General features: G+C 35.3%; 1 protein-coding gene across 1 annotated transcript; it reads left to right on the forward strand.

Annotated features, from left to right (window-relative positions):
- Positions 1–6096: 6096 nt before the first annotated feature.
- Positions 6097–8016, forward strand: LOC131626541 (zinc finger protein CONSTANS-like). Its single transcript, XM_058897364.1, has 3 exons — positions 6097–6547; positions 6995–7174; positions 7458–8016. The coding sequence occupies exons 1-3, from the start codon at positions 6152–6154 to the stop codon at positions 7698–7700; spliced, it is 819 nt and encodes a 272-aa protein (XP_058753347.1). The 5' UTR covers positions 6097–6151; the 3' UTR covers positions 7701–8016.
- The last annotated feature ends 7179 nt before the right edge of the window (positions 8017–15195 follow it).

Below are 15195 nucleotides of genomic sequence, written 5' to 3' on the forward strand. Positions count from 1 at the left end.
CAACCCCTGAGATAAGTCCCAGTTCTTCAAAATCCAAACCAGGTACCTTCTGAATCTCCATAGTTTTCATGCGTTCTTCCAGCATCTTGTATTTCTCATCAGGATATTCATCCTCAAAGTAGTAATCCCCTTCTTCCTCAGAGGACTTGGTAGAATCATGGTTACTCTTTGCATCAGTCTTGACACTAGTACCATCATCATGCTCACTGTCGTCCTCTTTAGAAACCTTAACTTCTTCAGCTTTCTTAAATAGACTGCGGAATCTTCTTCCCATATTAAGGACACCCACAGATCTTTTGGACTTTTTATCCTTCTTGGTCATGAGTGCTTTCAACTCATCTTGCCCCTTGGACAAGTTCAGGATCAGATCTTGAAACTAGGCATTCTGGGCTTGAAGGTCTTTGACTGATTGCTCAAGATTCATGTTTATGATGTTGAAATAAACAGCGAGGAGATGAGAAACCCGTTGTAAGAAACCTGTTATGCGATTTTATGAATGCAAATGCAACATTTTCAAGGATCTTTAGGGAATTTAGTTTGCAACATTAGAAAATGAGTTGGTCGTATCTTTGTCTGAAGAACTTTCATTTTTGGATGTCCTTCTATAAGAATCAAGCTCACCATATCCAGTGGGTCATAGCCTCTGATTCGGGATACTTGTACTTCTGAATTTGAAGGCACATGGCTAGAGGAAAATAAATCCTTTTGCCCCTGATAGGTATGTACTTTTGCATCTGTGGACATATGGTCAGAGGAAAATAAATCCTCTTGCCCCTTTATAGGAATTCAGTCCTTGATAGAAGCACCTGAAATTGTGCGCCCTAAATTCCTAAGATCATTGAAAGGGTTAGTTAACATGCTATGTTATGATGTCATGATGTTATACAAATGTTATGCATAAGGCAAAGCACAAGGTAGTAAGGGCAAACAAGTCCTACAAATAAACCTGCACGGAAACCAAATGGTTAGATAACAAACAAGTCACACAAGAGTCCTTAGGTTTAAAGGCTTGCATGAAGTCCATAGGTAAGTACCCTCCCCACTGAAGTTTAGTTGGTTCAACCTGTCCTAAAGTAGTAACCGGGTTCTAGGGAGCTCATATCACGGATCTTTCTCGAAAGTATTATCTCAGCACAGCGCTCGAGTGGCTGACCAAAAACATCTTGAAAGATTTATCTCAATGAGTGTAGCTTCGAGTATCAACCATCTTCGATCAGGAATCCAAATCCAGCCATCTCGCTGCTTCCTATTGGCCAAAGTCAAGTTCAACTAGGGTTCTAAGGGAAAATTAGTGCTTAATGACATCACGCGGTAGTCAAATGTCTCCTCGGTCATATTCAAGAGCCATCAGAACAAACCAAAGTGTCACACTAACGGTGGCCACGATATCAACCATACAGGGACAAGCCGTACAGTTTCCTTGGTCTATTGCCACATACCTAAGGTATCTCGAGATTCGGGTTAGAATCTTTCATACAATAACAAACCCAAGCAGTACCCTTAAAAATAAATCAAGAAAATCAAACAATTTACAAAAATAGAAGTGAACTAAAGCTCTAAGGTAACCCCTCTTTTTTAAGCATCCCCAGCAGAGTCGCCAGTTCTGTAATACGGTGGGAGAACTGACTTTTATTTTATTTCGCAAAAAAATGTTGCGGTGAGCAAGAGTCGCCACCGACTTTTATTTTATCCAATTTTGGAAAGGCTAAAAGAACGGGAAAGACCTTTGAAAGAGATTGAGTTTGGGGGTAGGTTATACAAAGGGAAGGTGTAAGCATCCTTTGTATCCATGGTTATCCATGGGCTCTTAATTTCTTAGCTCACTTTGATTTGTTTTAAATTGTTTGAAAGTGCGGTGTGTGTTTGGAAAAACAGTTTTCAAAAGAACTTGACTTTGTATTTTGTAATGATTCTCACATTGAATGTATACAAAGTGTAGTCTTGGAATATTATTTTGAAAAGAGGAGGTGTAACAAACATCTTGAATTGTTTTTGAGTTGAGCACGCAATCAGGAGCTACCTACCCTAAGTTCACAAGGTCTATCTTGTTCTTAAAGTCTTTCGTTTTTAAGAAAGGGGCTATCCATACCAATTGTTAGGCAGGTAGTCCTTTCATTGGATGTAAGGGTCATCGAAGGGTCGTCGTATGGTCATGGAAGGCAACTTGGGAGGATACTTTAGCGTTTCGAAGGGACTATCATCATTTAATCGAAGGCAACATGGAGAGACAAGATAATTTTATAGCAGGCAACTCGAAGGGTCTATGATCTTTTATGATGATTTTTATTCGTAGGCAACCTTGCTAAGAGTATCCTCACGTTCGAGGGACTTGACCATTTAATCGAAGGCAACAGAGGATAGGGTTACCCTACATGTGAGTGTGTGAAGAGTGTGTTGTATTTCAATTATATTATTTATCTTTGAATTAAAGGTGATCTAACGATTAGTTTTATCTTCCCATACAATCCTAAGGCATACATCTAAACAGTTAATATCAGCAGAAAATTAAAGGTGCGGAAAGTAAATGTCTTACGCTATTACAGTGTTTTGGGGCAGTTACATAATTAGAGGTGCGAAAGAAAATAAAACATACTTAAAACTATTACATCCGTTAGCAGATACAAAACTATAAAAATGCAGAAAATAAATCTAGTTAAAATAATTACATCCTCGAAGCAGATACATAAAAATAATTAAGTAATAATAAAATTGGGAAGTCGAGAAGTGGAGATGAGAAGAAGAGATGTTTAGAATTAAAATCAAGATTAATAAGAATCAGGGTTAGAAATGATTTTAACCTAATTATAAACTATTTATTAAACTAATCCTAATCAATTAATCATTTAATTAAATTAATTATTTAAAAAATCAAAATTAAGATTAATTAACCTAAGTCTAATTATTTAATAAAATAAAATTAATCCTAACATTTATTTTTAACAATTAAACTAAAAAACAACTTTTGTATTTTTTATAATAATGAGAAAAACAATTAATTAATAAAAGAGAAATTATGTTAAAAAAAATTGAAATGAAAAAGAAAATTTAATTATATTTTTTTTATAAAAAAAATTTAGTGTTTTTGTTTTTAAAAAAAATTATAAACAAACAAAAAAAAAGGAATTAAAATAAAATAAAATAAAATAAAAGGCATTATATAAAAGAAATAATAAAAAAGTAGGAAAAAACCAGCGCTGGATCTGTGTGGTATGGTTCTGAGGGTCCATGCTAGAGCTTCGCTTCCAGGACGTAGGATCTGGCGCTTGATTGATCTGAGGGCTGGAATCGAGAGTGCGTGGTGAGTGCATGTGGAACGAGACACATAGGATTGGCCACGCCAGCTTCTTCTTCTTCCTTCCGCTTTGGCTTTAGCTACGAACGGGTAGCTACCATTTAGCTACGAAAAATCTGTAGCCAACCTGCAAAATAGAAACCTAAACATGCTAGCCACGAATTCGCTACGAATTCTGGGTGTTAACTACGAAAAAATTCGTAGCAAACACCTGCAAATTAAAATTCATGCAACAGCTACTCTTCAACTACAAATTAGCTATGATACTTTTCGTAGCCAAACCTGCAAAACATGAACCCATAAAATATGATCAAATCAAACGCTGTGAACGTCCAAATCCCTTTAAAAATACGCCAGGAATTCAAATATGGCATCGTTTTGGTCTAAATCCCCCTGTAAGAAGCAATACGAAAGACGCAAAGTCTTGTGCCCTAACAATGGTGAATTATGTTCTACGCGTTATGGCTTCGTCCCAATGGTTCATACTTGTCCTAAACATTACCAGAAATTCATACAAGGCATTAGAATTAATTGAAACGCATTGAAACATGGTAAACAAAAAATTCAAGAATGCATGAAAATTATGAATATGGTGTGATCAAGATGCATGTCGTAGAGCTTTAACCATGGTCCATTCTTACCCTATGTTGCGTGGATAGATGATTAGGAAGCTTGTTTGGCTTTGAAAGGGCTGCAAGTATGAATATAAAAATTCAAGTTTCTTGAGATTTTTGGAACTTTGAGTGGGAGTCTTGGAGGCTAGGGTTTTGTGGCCTTGTGGTCTGAAGGTGTTGTGTTTATATAGAGTGTGAATTAGGGTTGGAAGACTTAGGAGAGAATCAAAGATTTGATTAGAAAAAATTTGATTTGATTCTTGCATGAAATCTTTCCTTTTTGGGTCGAATTCTATTTTGTGTATGTTTTGTTACGTTTCTTGGCCCTAGGATAGATTTAGATCTGATCAAAAAAGCCACATGGACCTTGGGCATCAAGTTATGATTCTATTTTGATTTTATTTGATTTAAATTGAATTTAAGTAAATAAATTCAAAAATAAATAGAGTAAAATCATAAAATAAATATCAAATGATCCTTCGGCCTCTAATAAGCTTACTATCACGAGGAAAGTCTAAAACCATAGGCCCATTACTTAAAAATACTGAATTCATCACTTAGGGTTTCATGCTTTTTTTCCAATTTACCGAACTTCTGGCAGTCATAACTCACTCAATTCTTATCTTATGAAAATGATATTGTAATTTTTGAAAAGCCCAAGATGTCCTCTACAACCCACTTTGGAACATTTTTTACATTAACATTAAAGTGAACATAGCTCAATGGTATGCATATCTTAGGGCCTCCCTAGGCTATACAGAGTCATAAGAATACATGATGATTGCAGCACAGTCTTGGTGGATTTATGTCTTCTCTTTGGCATTGGCGGCAGTGTGTGGCTTGTGTTTTCAAATATGTGGTCCGTGGTAAAAAATTTAGGGGTTTGCTGGCACTCGGTCTGGAGTTTTATGCGTTCTTCCACATATGTTGTTGTGGTTACATTAATGTTTCTGGGCTAGTGCAGTTGATTCTTCTTTTTGTGCGAAGGCTTCTCCTGTGCTCGATTGGTTTGGTTCGTTCTGTCGCAGCGGGAACCCGTGCGATGAAGTCCAGTTCTATATGGTGTATATTGTAGTCGTTGGGTTGTTTTTTGCGTATCAGTCGCAGTAGCCATTATGCATCAATGTCAGTGCTCTTTTACATAGTTTGTGTGGTAGCATAATGCAAGACAGTCTCGTCCGTGTGATTATGGCAGTACTTTATCTGCTTGGAGTCAATAGTTTGTGTGGTCAGGTGTTTAGTGGGTGGAAATTATGGTTTTTTGCCTCATTATGTTGGTTGTGCTTTGCGGCGGTTTAGTGTCGGCAGCGGCGTGTGGGCATCATATTTTTTTATCTTTCAGCAACTTTTGAGTTGGCTAATCTAATGGAGCAAGTTAGTAATTGTGTTAATCTAATTCATGTGTGTATCTTCAATTTTTAAATTATTATTGTTGTGATCTAATTCTGTACTGTGGTGTAATTTTGGTTGAGGTTTCAGTCGTAGTTGCGTTTTATGCTTAATATAACCTCACTAATATGTTGTATGGTTGGGTTTTGGTAATATATTTTTTGTTGTTTCAAAAAAAAAATTTGTTGTTAAACACTTGGGAGCGTTTGTTTCAAACATTTATCAATTATTCCCGAGAATTTTTTTATTCCTTGAAACTTAATTTACACTTGATTTTTTAATTTTATATTCTCATGTAAAAGGATGAGAATCTTATATTCCCATAAAAATAAGATGTAACCATCAATAAATTTTCATTTATATTTATTTAATTTCTTTATTTATTATTTTAAATTTGTAAATTAATATATTTTAGAAACATTTCTGTAAATTTAAATTATTTATCAAACATGAGGAAAAGAAAAATATTTCTGATAATAAAATTTCTGAAAATAACATTCCCAAAATTATAATTTTAATCTTGAAACAAACATAGCTAAATTGAACTGACCACAAATAAAATCAAAATTAACTTGCACAGAAAAATAAGTCAACTCTTCCATTAAATAATTATGACGTCATATATTAATATTTCCCTTTTCATCACTTTTTAATTTCAACTATTCCGTTGTCTTTCCTCAATTTATTTGAAATTGGTGGGGCTCTTTTAGTTTTTGTCTTGTTGTGTGTATCTGAGTCATGAAAAGCTATTAAATACAACTCAACATTCCCCTTTCATCTTCACTCTCATTCTCTTCTCTTCTCCAACCTCTTCTACTTAACAAAATAGCAAATAACAATCCCGCAATCACGCGCCATGTATACAAACTGCAACACCACATTTCCACGCGCCGCCAACAATTTCCCCTCCCCCATAGACACCTCCTCATTGCAGCACCAGCAAACACTCTCCGAGTACGACTCGCTATCGCAACTCAACTCGGAGGTGAGTTACAATAATAATAATGCTGGTGGGAATTATAATAGCTGTAGCAGCGGGTGTACTAGCTATATGGGATCGCCGAGTTCGCTGGCGAGTTACGAGACTCAACGAGTTTCGGATAGGTTGTTGCAGAGAAGCATTAGTAGCCACTCGCTGCAAAAGAATCATGGACCCCACCGTCACCATAACCCGTTTTCTTCCCTGTTTGCTGAATTGCTTGATACAGAGAATGGTCCGGTTCGACGAGTTTACAGTGCCGGTGACATTCAGGTCCCTTTTCCTCTAAAATCTACCATCCATTGTCAAACATTTGTCGATTAATATTCACACTACAACGATCGAAATGTGTGTCACAGCAACTAAAATAACCGCAATCATAACTATAGTAAATTGCGGTTGTGGCTGTTGTGATTGCAATTATTACAATCGCGTGAATTTTGAATAAGAGAAATTCTAAATACAATTTTAAAAAATATTTAATGTTAAAAAACTTTATTACATAAAAATTAAATTGAGTTTTTTTAATTATGACTTAATGAAAATACTTGAAGAAACAAATCAAATTTTTTGATGAGGTTTTGATTCCGTTAGATACTAATTTTAAAATCACATTATAATTATAGTCTGATGCGCGGTTGTGAAGACTGCATCAATTATATATAAAATATATTATTACAAATATTTCTTTTTTAATATATGGTGCATGTTTGTGTACAGGGAGTTAATGGAATGCAACAATATTATCATCAATCAGATAGCCCTTTGTCAACAGAGAGCAACATGATAATAGAACAAATGAGCAGACCAGCTAGTCCTTACAGCCCACAGGAAAAGAAAGTCAGAATTGAAAGATATAAAACCAAGAGAAACCAGAGAAACTACAACAAAAAAATTAAGGTTAATTTTGTCTTTTTCTTTTTATTTAAATTATTTTGTCTCATTTTAACATATACTGTTAATTATCATTATATATAAAAATAACTTATAGAAAATATCTCATATTTTTGTCTTGTTATATGAGGTATTGGTATAACCCATTACTCCTAATTTAAGCAATTACAAGTGTTGTGTTACTTTCCAACACATTATAGTGTATCCACATGGAAACTATTTAGACATGAAAAATAATCCAAATATCTACAGTAAAAAAATCTTGATTTTGTTTTCTTCTTGGAACCAGTATGTTTGCAGGAAGACATTGGCAGACAGTAGGCCACGTATTAGAGGCAGATTTGCTAAGAATGATGAAATTATAATGAACCCTCCAATTCAATGGAGCCATAATAGTAGTAATAATGGAGAGGAATTAGAAGATGATGAAGAAGAAGAAAATTGGGACAATTTCTTTCATTCATTGCTTCCTACTTCAAATCTAACTCATGATGAGTCTCAACATAGTTCTTCCTTTGGCGTGCAATATTAAAAAATCGCGCATTTTACATATAAATTGAGTGCGTGTTTGAATTGACAATAAATTTAGCAAAATTATAATGATTAATAATTTATTATAATTTTGTTAATTTAATTGTAAATTTAAACATACAATTCGCAATTATCTAATTTTTTTAATATTAATGAAAGTTGATAATGCAAATGTAAATATATAGAGTTATTTTAATCATGGATGTGAGCATGTGCAAAAGAGTTTCAATCTAGGGTGAAATTTTTTAGTGCCCTTTTATATATTTCTATAAGTAGGTTAGGTCTCAATAGCAGCATTTTATTTTTGGGTAAAAGGTTTAATAAGTTGTACTAGGTTTGATTCCTATGTATTTTATATTTATAAAGTTATATTATAATAATATGAACTTTTTGTTGATTAATGATTATGCATTTATATGAAAAAAGAAGCAGAAAGAAATATTAAAAAAAAGAGAGAGAAATTTAGGGAAAATGAAATGAGATACTTTAGTGGCATTCACTTTCGGTAGACCTATCACTTCTTTTACAGTGAAATTTAGGGAAAATAATAGTGGACTGTCTTGAATTTGTCTTCAAGCTCGGAAATAAAGGCTTTTCACTTAAAAAACAGAGAAAACTAACAAAAAGAATCATAGTTGATAAATTTGTATGAATTAATTTTACTAGTATTTGTTTGTTTTGTGTTATCTTAACAGCAGTTTATTGAAATATTTTATTAGTTAACTATATTTGAATATTATCATGTCGGCAAATATCTTTTTAATTAATTATATTAATTATTATTTAACTACTAACTTTAAATGATTAATTATTAGATTAAGTAATAACATTAATTATATTTTGGGCAATGCTAACGAGTGTTCCAGGGGCACTGGTTAAGAGTATAAAAATGGTATGTTTTGTTATTAATACTTGTATTCATTGCATTAAAAATATAAATAATTAACTTCTTTTAAGTAACAAAATTTATGTTTTATTGGAAATATTTCTATTTAATGAATTGAAAGTTTGTTTTGATTAATTTATTTAGACACTATTTTCTTTATTTGAAAACCTTAAAGAGTGCCCCGGGGGCACTCGTTAGCATGACCCTTATATTTTAATTAAATAACTAGTTTATGTAAATTCAATATATGGAGAGAGGGAGAGGGCACGGAGAGAGGGAGAGAGATGGGGGAGAGAGTAAATATTACTCATAATATTTATATCTATGAGAATATTTTATATCTTACATTTATGACTCGTGAGATATGGTTATCAGTCTACTCACAAAATAGTCTCTATTTATCATTGTTGTCCTATATGACAGTAAAGTTTGATTACGGAATGTTCTTATGTTTAATTATGTCTCACTATTAAGTCACATTTAATGGGTCATTAAAGATACTTTTTATTACGAGGACTTTGTCATACCCCAAATTTGTCCTACCCCTAACTTATTTTAACTGGCTTAGACTTCTCATTTCATAGTCTCATGTACATACCTCCCATTAGGTCATATAACGCATCATGCATCACTAATCAATAAGGCACCTGAGACATGGGATCAATGGTCATGGAAAGATCTAGGGTTCCACAGCGAGTAAGGTTTCTACACTATGCAAATTTGTTCAACTGAGGTTTTCCAGGTCTACTCTGTGTGCTTGGGATTATCAGCTGAATCTAGAGGTGTGGTATTAAGATCATCAGGGATTTTCACTCAGCATTTTGGTTGGGTTCATCAATTAAGGAGCGGATCAGGTTATCACTTGGGTTGCAAGCCACTTACTTGAATTTATATGCAAGAATTGGAGTTTCCATGTTATTTGGGCAGATCATCTCGACTTTGAAAACTAGATGATAAAGCGTTGATTTTGGTCAAAGTCAACTTGGAACGGTTGACTTTTTGACCAAAATCCAAATTAAACTTTCGAAGGTTTTCGTCTTATTTCATAATTCATCCAAAATCTTGCATGAAGTTCAAATGAATGAAGAGTTGGAATTCAATTTGTACAAATGGAGGGAGTTCTTTCCAAACATAAAATTGTTGAATTACATGGATGGTGTCACTTGAAACACAAGAAAAGTCATTACAAGAAAAGCCCATTACAAAAAGGCCAAATTACAATTCAACATTCAATGATGATTCAAAGTGAACCAAGTTTCTAAGTTCAGAACCATTGCAAAATCCATACAAAAAAAGCCATTCTTTAATTCCATTACATACAAATCCATTACACCACCAAAATAAAATACTCCAGAATGCCTCTAAACCTATTGCTTCTAATCCTAAGACCTCATTTTTCTTCAAGCCATGCCCTTTGTCTCAATTATTCCCCCTTGCAACTTTCAAACTTTAAACCTCCATGATGCTCCTACGAAGAAAAGACATATTTCAAACAAATCAGTTCAGATCCGCACATAATTATATCATGCCCTTCACGAGAACAAATTCAGCCAATTTAGTAGTGTGTTCAAGTCAGAATCAAAAATTCAGAAAATTAGAAGAAAGAAAGAATGATTAACAGTCAACATCCAATCCAAAAAACCAGTCACATAAACCAAAATCAAATTGTAACAGCTTTGCATCGAGGAATCCATTAAGCTTACACAAGCATATGCATTCAGCATACCCCATACATCCAGTTTCACACATACAGTCCAAAACCAAAAAAACATACAACTCTTACAGTTCACAACTAAACCAAAACAGCCCCATATGTATCAAACCTGGACCCTGCATCACAAAAAGCCTATAACACTCCTAACTGTCAATCAACATAACCATATATAACTGTCCAAACAGAATGTAACCACCCATAACTAACTTTCCAAAAAAACAGTTACAAAACAAGTCTCTAACTACAAAAAACTAACTTCACAACTACCAGTTCCGCAACATGAAAACAGAGGCATTCATTCCTAACAGACCCAAACTAACATAACCCAATTCCTAATCTCCAACTAATTTCTAACTATCATGACAGAAAACCCAACCTCCTAACTGATTTTCACTAACTGTCAAACCCTCTAACTAACTTCACATACCCACATAACCAACTTTTCTAACCACCTGTAACAACTTTCAACAAAACCTATAACAGAATAACCACCATCTTGCAACTAACCTAACTGTCAAAACAGAATGCTAACAAAACCCCAACTGATTCCTAACAGACCTGTAACAGAAAAAACCAGCAGAGAAAAGAAGCAACAGAATAACAGAAGAGTAACTAACCTCTCTTCCATCAACCTATATAACATAGCTTCTTCATCTCTGAGCTTTCTCTCTCGTTGATCATAACCTTCACTTCACCATTTTTCCACCATCTTCAATTCTCCCTCTCCCTTCAGTCTTCATCACCTCTGCAATCTCTCCCTTCAATCAATCTTCAATCACAAATCCTCTCCCTACATCTTCATCTTCATCGCAACAACATCACCGATAGAAAACAGAAAAACAGGGAGAGATAAAAAATATCAGAAGAGGAAGGATATCAGAACAGAAAAGGAGGATGGAAAAGGAAGGGAACTCACCTCTATAACGAATCGTAACAAAACTTGATCATCTTCATCATCGTACAACGCGCATCACAACATATCTTCATCAATCTCCTTCACCGAACAACATCATCTTCAATTCAACTCATCATCTTCTTCAGAGCCAAGGCAACAACGAATCTTTATAATCTTCATCTTCATCACTAATCTGCAACGCTCCTCATGCGGTGAATCAATTCATCACCTCCTTCAACCTTCACTGGTCCGAGTTCATCATCAATCTTCATCTACACTTAGCACCATCAACAACACGGTCTCAGAACAAGACTCAATCGGGGAAGATGAGAAAGGTATTGAGAACCGAAGAGAGGTCGAGAAGTGATGGTGACCGGACGGTGCGGTATGTTTGATTGGAGAGGAAGGATTCTCCGTCGCGCCGTTGGCCGGAGTTTTGATCGGAGAAGGTGAAGTTTGTCGTTATAGTCGCTGCTGAGTGAGAGGAGAGATCATGAAGCAAGGACTTAGCGCCGTTCATGGTGGTGCGGGAAGATTCACGGTGGAGTACGGAGTAGCTCCGGCGCCGCTTGTGCATTCGTTCGCGAGAAAGAAGAAGAAAAAGCTCAAAGGTCACAACAACAAACCCTAAATCCCCTTCTTTTAGTTAATTTAATTTAATTTTAATTCCATTTTTTTTTTATAAAAAATCTGAAAACAATAATAATTGGATCACTGAAACTCCCTTGGGCTCGCTATGTGCACCCCCTTGCTATAGGCCCATACGCGCTAAACACATAAATCCAGTTCATGCTAACATTACTAACACACCCCCTTTCTATACAGATTTTGGTTTTATTTAGAAATTGTTTTTTTCTCTAATTTTGATTCATAATCCAGTTTCCCTTCGAATAAAAAATAAATAAAAATGTGTTTTAGATCCCTTAATGTGTGTATATAATTGTAGTATTTTTTGCATATTTTTAGAATTTGCTTGGCTATTTTTAATAAATCTTTTCTTCATATATGTTCATCCTCCTTCATGTTTTGGCTAGGTTTTGCAAAGTAATTTCGTTTAACACCTTAGGATCAGAATTTAACCACCGTTTTTTGTACGGTTTCATTAGACTAATCCATGATAATGTGTATAAAAAATGAACTCCTAATTCTTTGTTTTGATTGGTATTTGGTTAGTGTTGTTTGACTCGATTAACATGCGTTTCCATTAGACAATTGTGACGTTTGTGCTCTCAAATTGAAATGCATTCATGCAATAATGTTGATTCCTTTTTGTACATATAATTAGGGATGTTTAGAGGCCCTAAGGCCTGGAATTGAAAATTTTAGATCATGTTTTCCCATTTTACTCGATTTTTCTTTATCACATGTAAATAACTTGTTTTTGGTTGACGATCGCACCGTAACTTGTACAAATGACCCGTAATTTTGTGTGGAACTACTTGGCATGATTTTGTGAGTGTTTAGGCATCTAGTAAAGGCTATTTACTACTGACTTGTACCATTTGATTACATGTTTCTAACTTCATTCACAATTTGAAACCGTTTAGCTAGTATTAACCTAGTGTTGTCTAGTTTTGGTTAGAGTTTCGTATTGCTTCGTGCTAATTGACTAATATAGATTAATATAGGATATTAGAACTAGATGATTGAGTTTGCTACTGACTTGAGGCCTAGCTCATTGTGTTCACTTGCTTTGGTTTTGATTAATCGATGTTTGTCCGCTAATTGGTAAGTAATGACGTATGCGATACTTTGGTAACTTCTTGTGGATATTTTTGTATGATACCGTGATGCTTTTGTATTTGATTTGGGACATTCAATCCCTTGTTTTGCTACTGACTTGGGGCTTCTCTCTCTTGTTTCCATGCTTAGCCTCTCATTCCTTGCTTTGATGTTGCTTATTCCTTACTATTGCTTGCCATGTTCCCTTAGACTCTTCCTCCTTTGTTAAGAGGAATCGAGATAGGTTAGTTATCCTCGACCTTAGGACCATTTGTAGATTAGAATAACATAGATTAGAATGTTAGATCTAGTTCCCTATTCCATTCTTTTTCTTTTTCAACTCTTTAAAACATTAATAAAAGGAAGATGCGAATCACATTAAGCAAGTGATAGAGAAATGAGTGGGATTCATTCCCTAATCTATTTCTCAATCGCTTAGTGGCATAGAAACGAGTGGGATTCATTCCCTAATCTGTTTCTCGGTCGCTACTTAATGGGAGAGAAACGAGTGGGATTCATTCCCTAATCTGTTTCTCAAACATTAATTAATGGGAGAGAAATGAGTGAGATTCATTCTCTAATCTGTTTCTCAAACATTACATAATGGGATGGAAGTGAGTGGGATTCATTCCCTAATCTGCTTCTCGATCATTATACATTTTATGTGATTCGAATCGCAAAACAAATTCCCTTAAAAATACACAACCAAAAACACTTTAAAACATCTAAGAATGGTTCAAATTAAAACAAAGTAGAGAAATTGGTGAGTGGCCCGGTATTGGGAACTGTTCATCACTCATCTATCCTAAAAGACACAAACCAATCATTTCTTTTTCTTTTGCCTCGTTGGCACCTAAGGGCAATGTCATTTCCGTTCGTACGCATCGTAGGTCTTCCCTTATGCAAGAACGTGAACGTTGACTCCGCCCAACTAAAAAACACAAAAAACAAACAGAAAATCGTGAGCCGAGCTACGGTAACTCTGATTCCTGAAAAGGATACGTAGGCAGCGGGGTAGGGCCCGTGCGAGTACAATTCTTTCTTTTCCCTACATTTTGCATTCATTTCGCATTTAGACATAGACATAGTACACACCCTTTAGATAGAAGCAGACATAGGTGGATACCATCGAGTACGATGGGCGTGAGGGGTGCTAATACCTTCCCCTTGCGTAACCAACTCCCGTACCTTGATTCTCTGGTCGCAAGACCCTGTTCCTTCCTTTGTAGGTTATCCGGTATTCCTTTCCCTTATGGGATAAATATATTGGTGGCGACTCTGTTCATTTTTCGCGAGCGTGCGACAGCTGGCGACTCTGCTGGGGATGTTGCTAGACCTGTTGCTGGTCCATCCTTAGTGAGTCGATCCTAGCCTATCCGTTTGTTTGTTTATTTACTGGGTGTGCTATGTTTCCTCTATACGTTCCTTTATTTATTTTATGTATTTATTTTATGTTTCGCATGTCCTGTTTATTTTCTGCTTGCATATCATGTTTATTTCTGCTTGCACATCATGCATATGGATTATATTTTGTGTTCCTTGGGGTCTTCTGTTCTGTTTTGCAGGTTGGGTGGGATGTTCTATGAGGTAAAAGGCCCAATACCCAGGCCAGAGTGACACATAGGATACCTAGGATAGAGTGGATAGTCATGACGCCAACAGAATGTCAGGTTCTGTTGATTGCGATCATGAGACCCACGACCAGTCGAGGTTCAAATGAAATACCGTTGTTGGCATGTATTTGCGACAATGATGGTGTTTCAGGAGAACTGATAACGCTGGAAGCCATTGACCTACCTTGACCTAGATTCACCTGTGAGTGGGGTGGGATATACATGACAGGTACCGTTGGTGACTATTCTGTTCTGTTGGTGACTATTGGTTTTCCTGGTATTCAAAAAGGTGTCGGACCTTTGATCCTGTGACATTTGACTTGTATCAGTTATTCAGAAGTTTGTATGGTGGTTACTAAGATTATATGGACCTTGATCCCATGCCTCTGCATTGCATAACATCATTGTTTTATCCACTCCATTTATGAAAGATCCTAAAGTCTATTTCCAAAAAAAAAAGAAGGAGAAAAAGAAAAAGGAAATAGAAAAGGAAAAAAGAAAAGAAAAGATACTCTATACCAAAAAAGAAGCCTTGATTCCAAAAAGAGATAAAAAAGAAAGGAAATGAAAGATTGTGAAAAGACTTTAGGATCTCTCATAAATGAAACATGCATTCATACTATCATGCATCTCATGGTTCTATCAGAAGCTTGTGGGACCCTTTCT

This window comes from Vicia villosa, unplaced genomic scaffold (assembly GCF_029867415.1).
Source record: "Vicia villosa cultivar HV-30 ecotype Madison, WI unplaced genomic scaffold, Vvil1.0 ctg.000305F_1_1, whole genome shotgun sequence".
In the NCBI taxonomy this organism is placed as follows: domain Eukaryota; kingdom Viridiplantae; phylum Streptophyta; class Magnoliopsida; order Fabales; family Fabaceae; genus Vicia; species Vicia villosa.

What these genes read in the sequence shown, in the direction of transcription:
- LOC131626541 (XM_058897364.1), top strand. Translation starts at nt 6,152, where the DNA reads ATGTATACAAACTGCAACACCACATTTCCACGCGCCGCCAACAATTTC. An exon ending in ACAGTGCCGGTGACATTCAG is followed by an intron (nt 6,548 to 6,994) that starts GTCCCTTTTCCT and finishes GTTTGTGTACAG; the next exon opens with GGAGTTAATGGAATGCAACA. An exon ending in ACTACAACAAAAAAATTAAG is followed by an intron (nt 7,175 to 7,457) that starts GTTAATTTTGTC and finishes TCTTGGAACCAG; the next exon opens with TATGTTTGCAGGAAGACATT.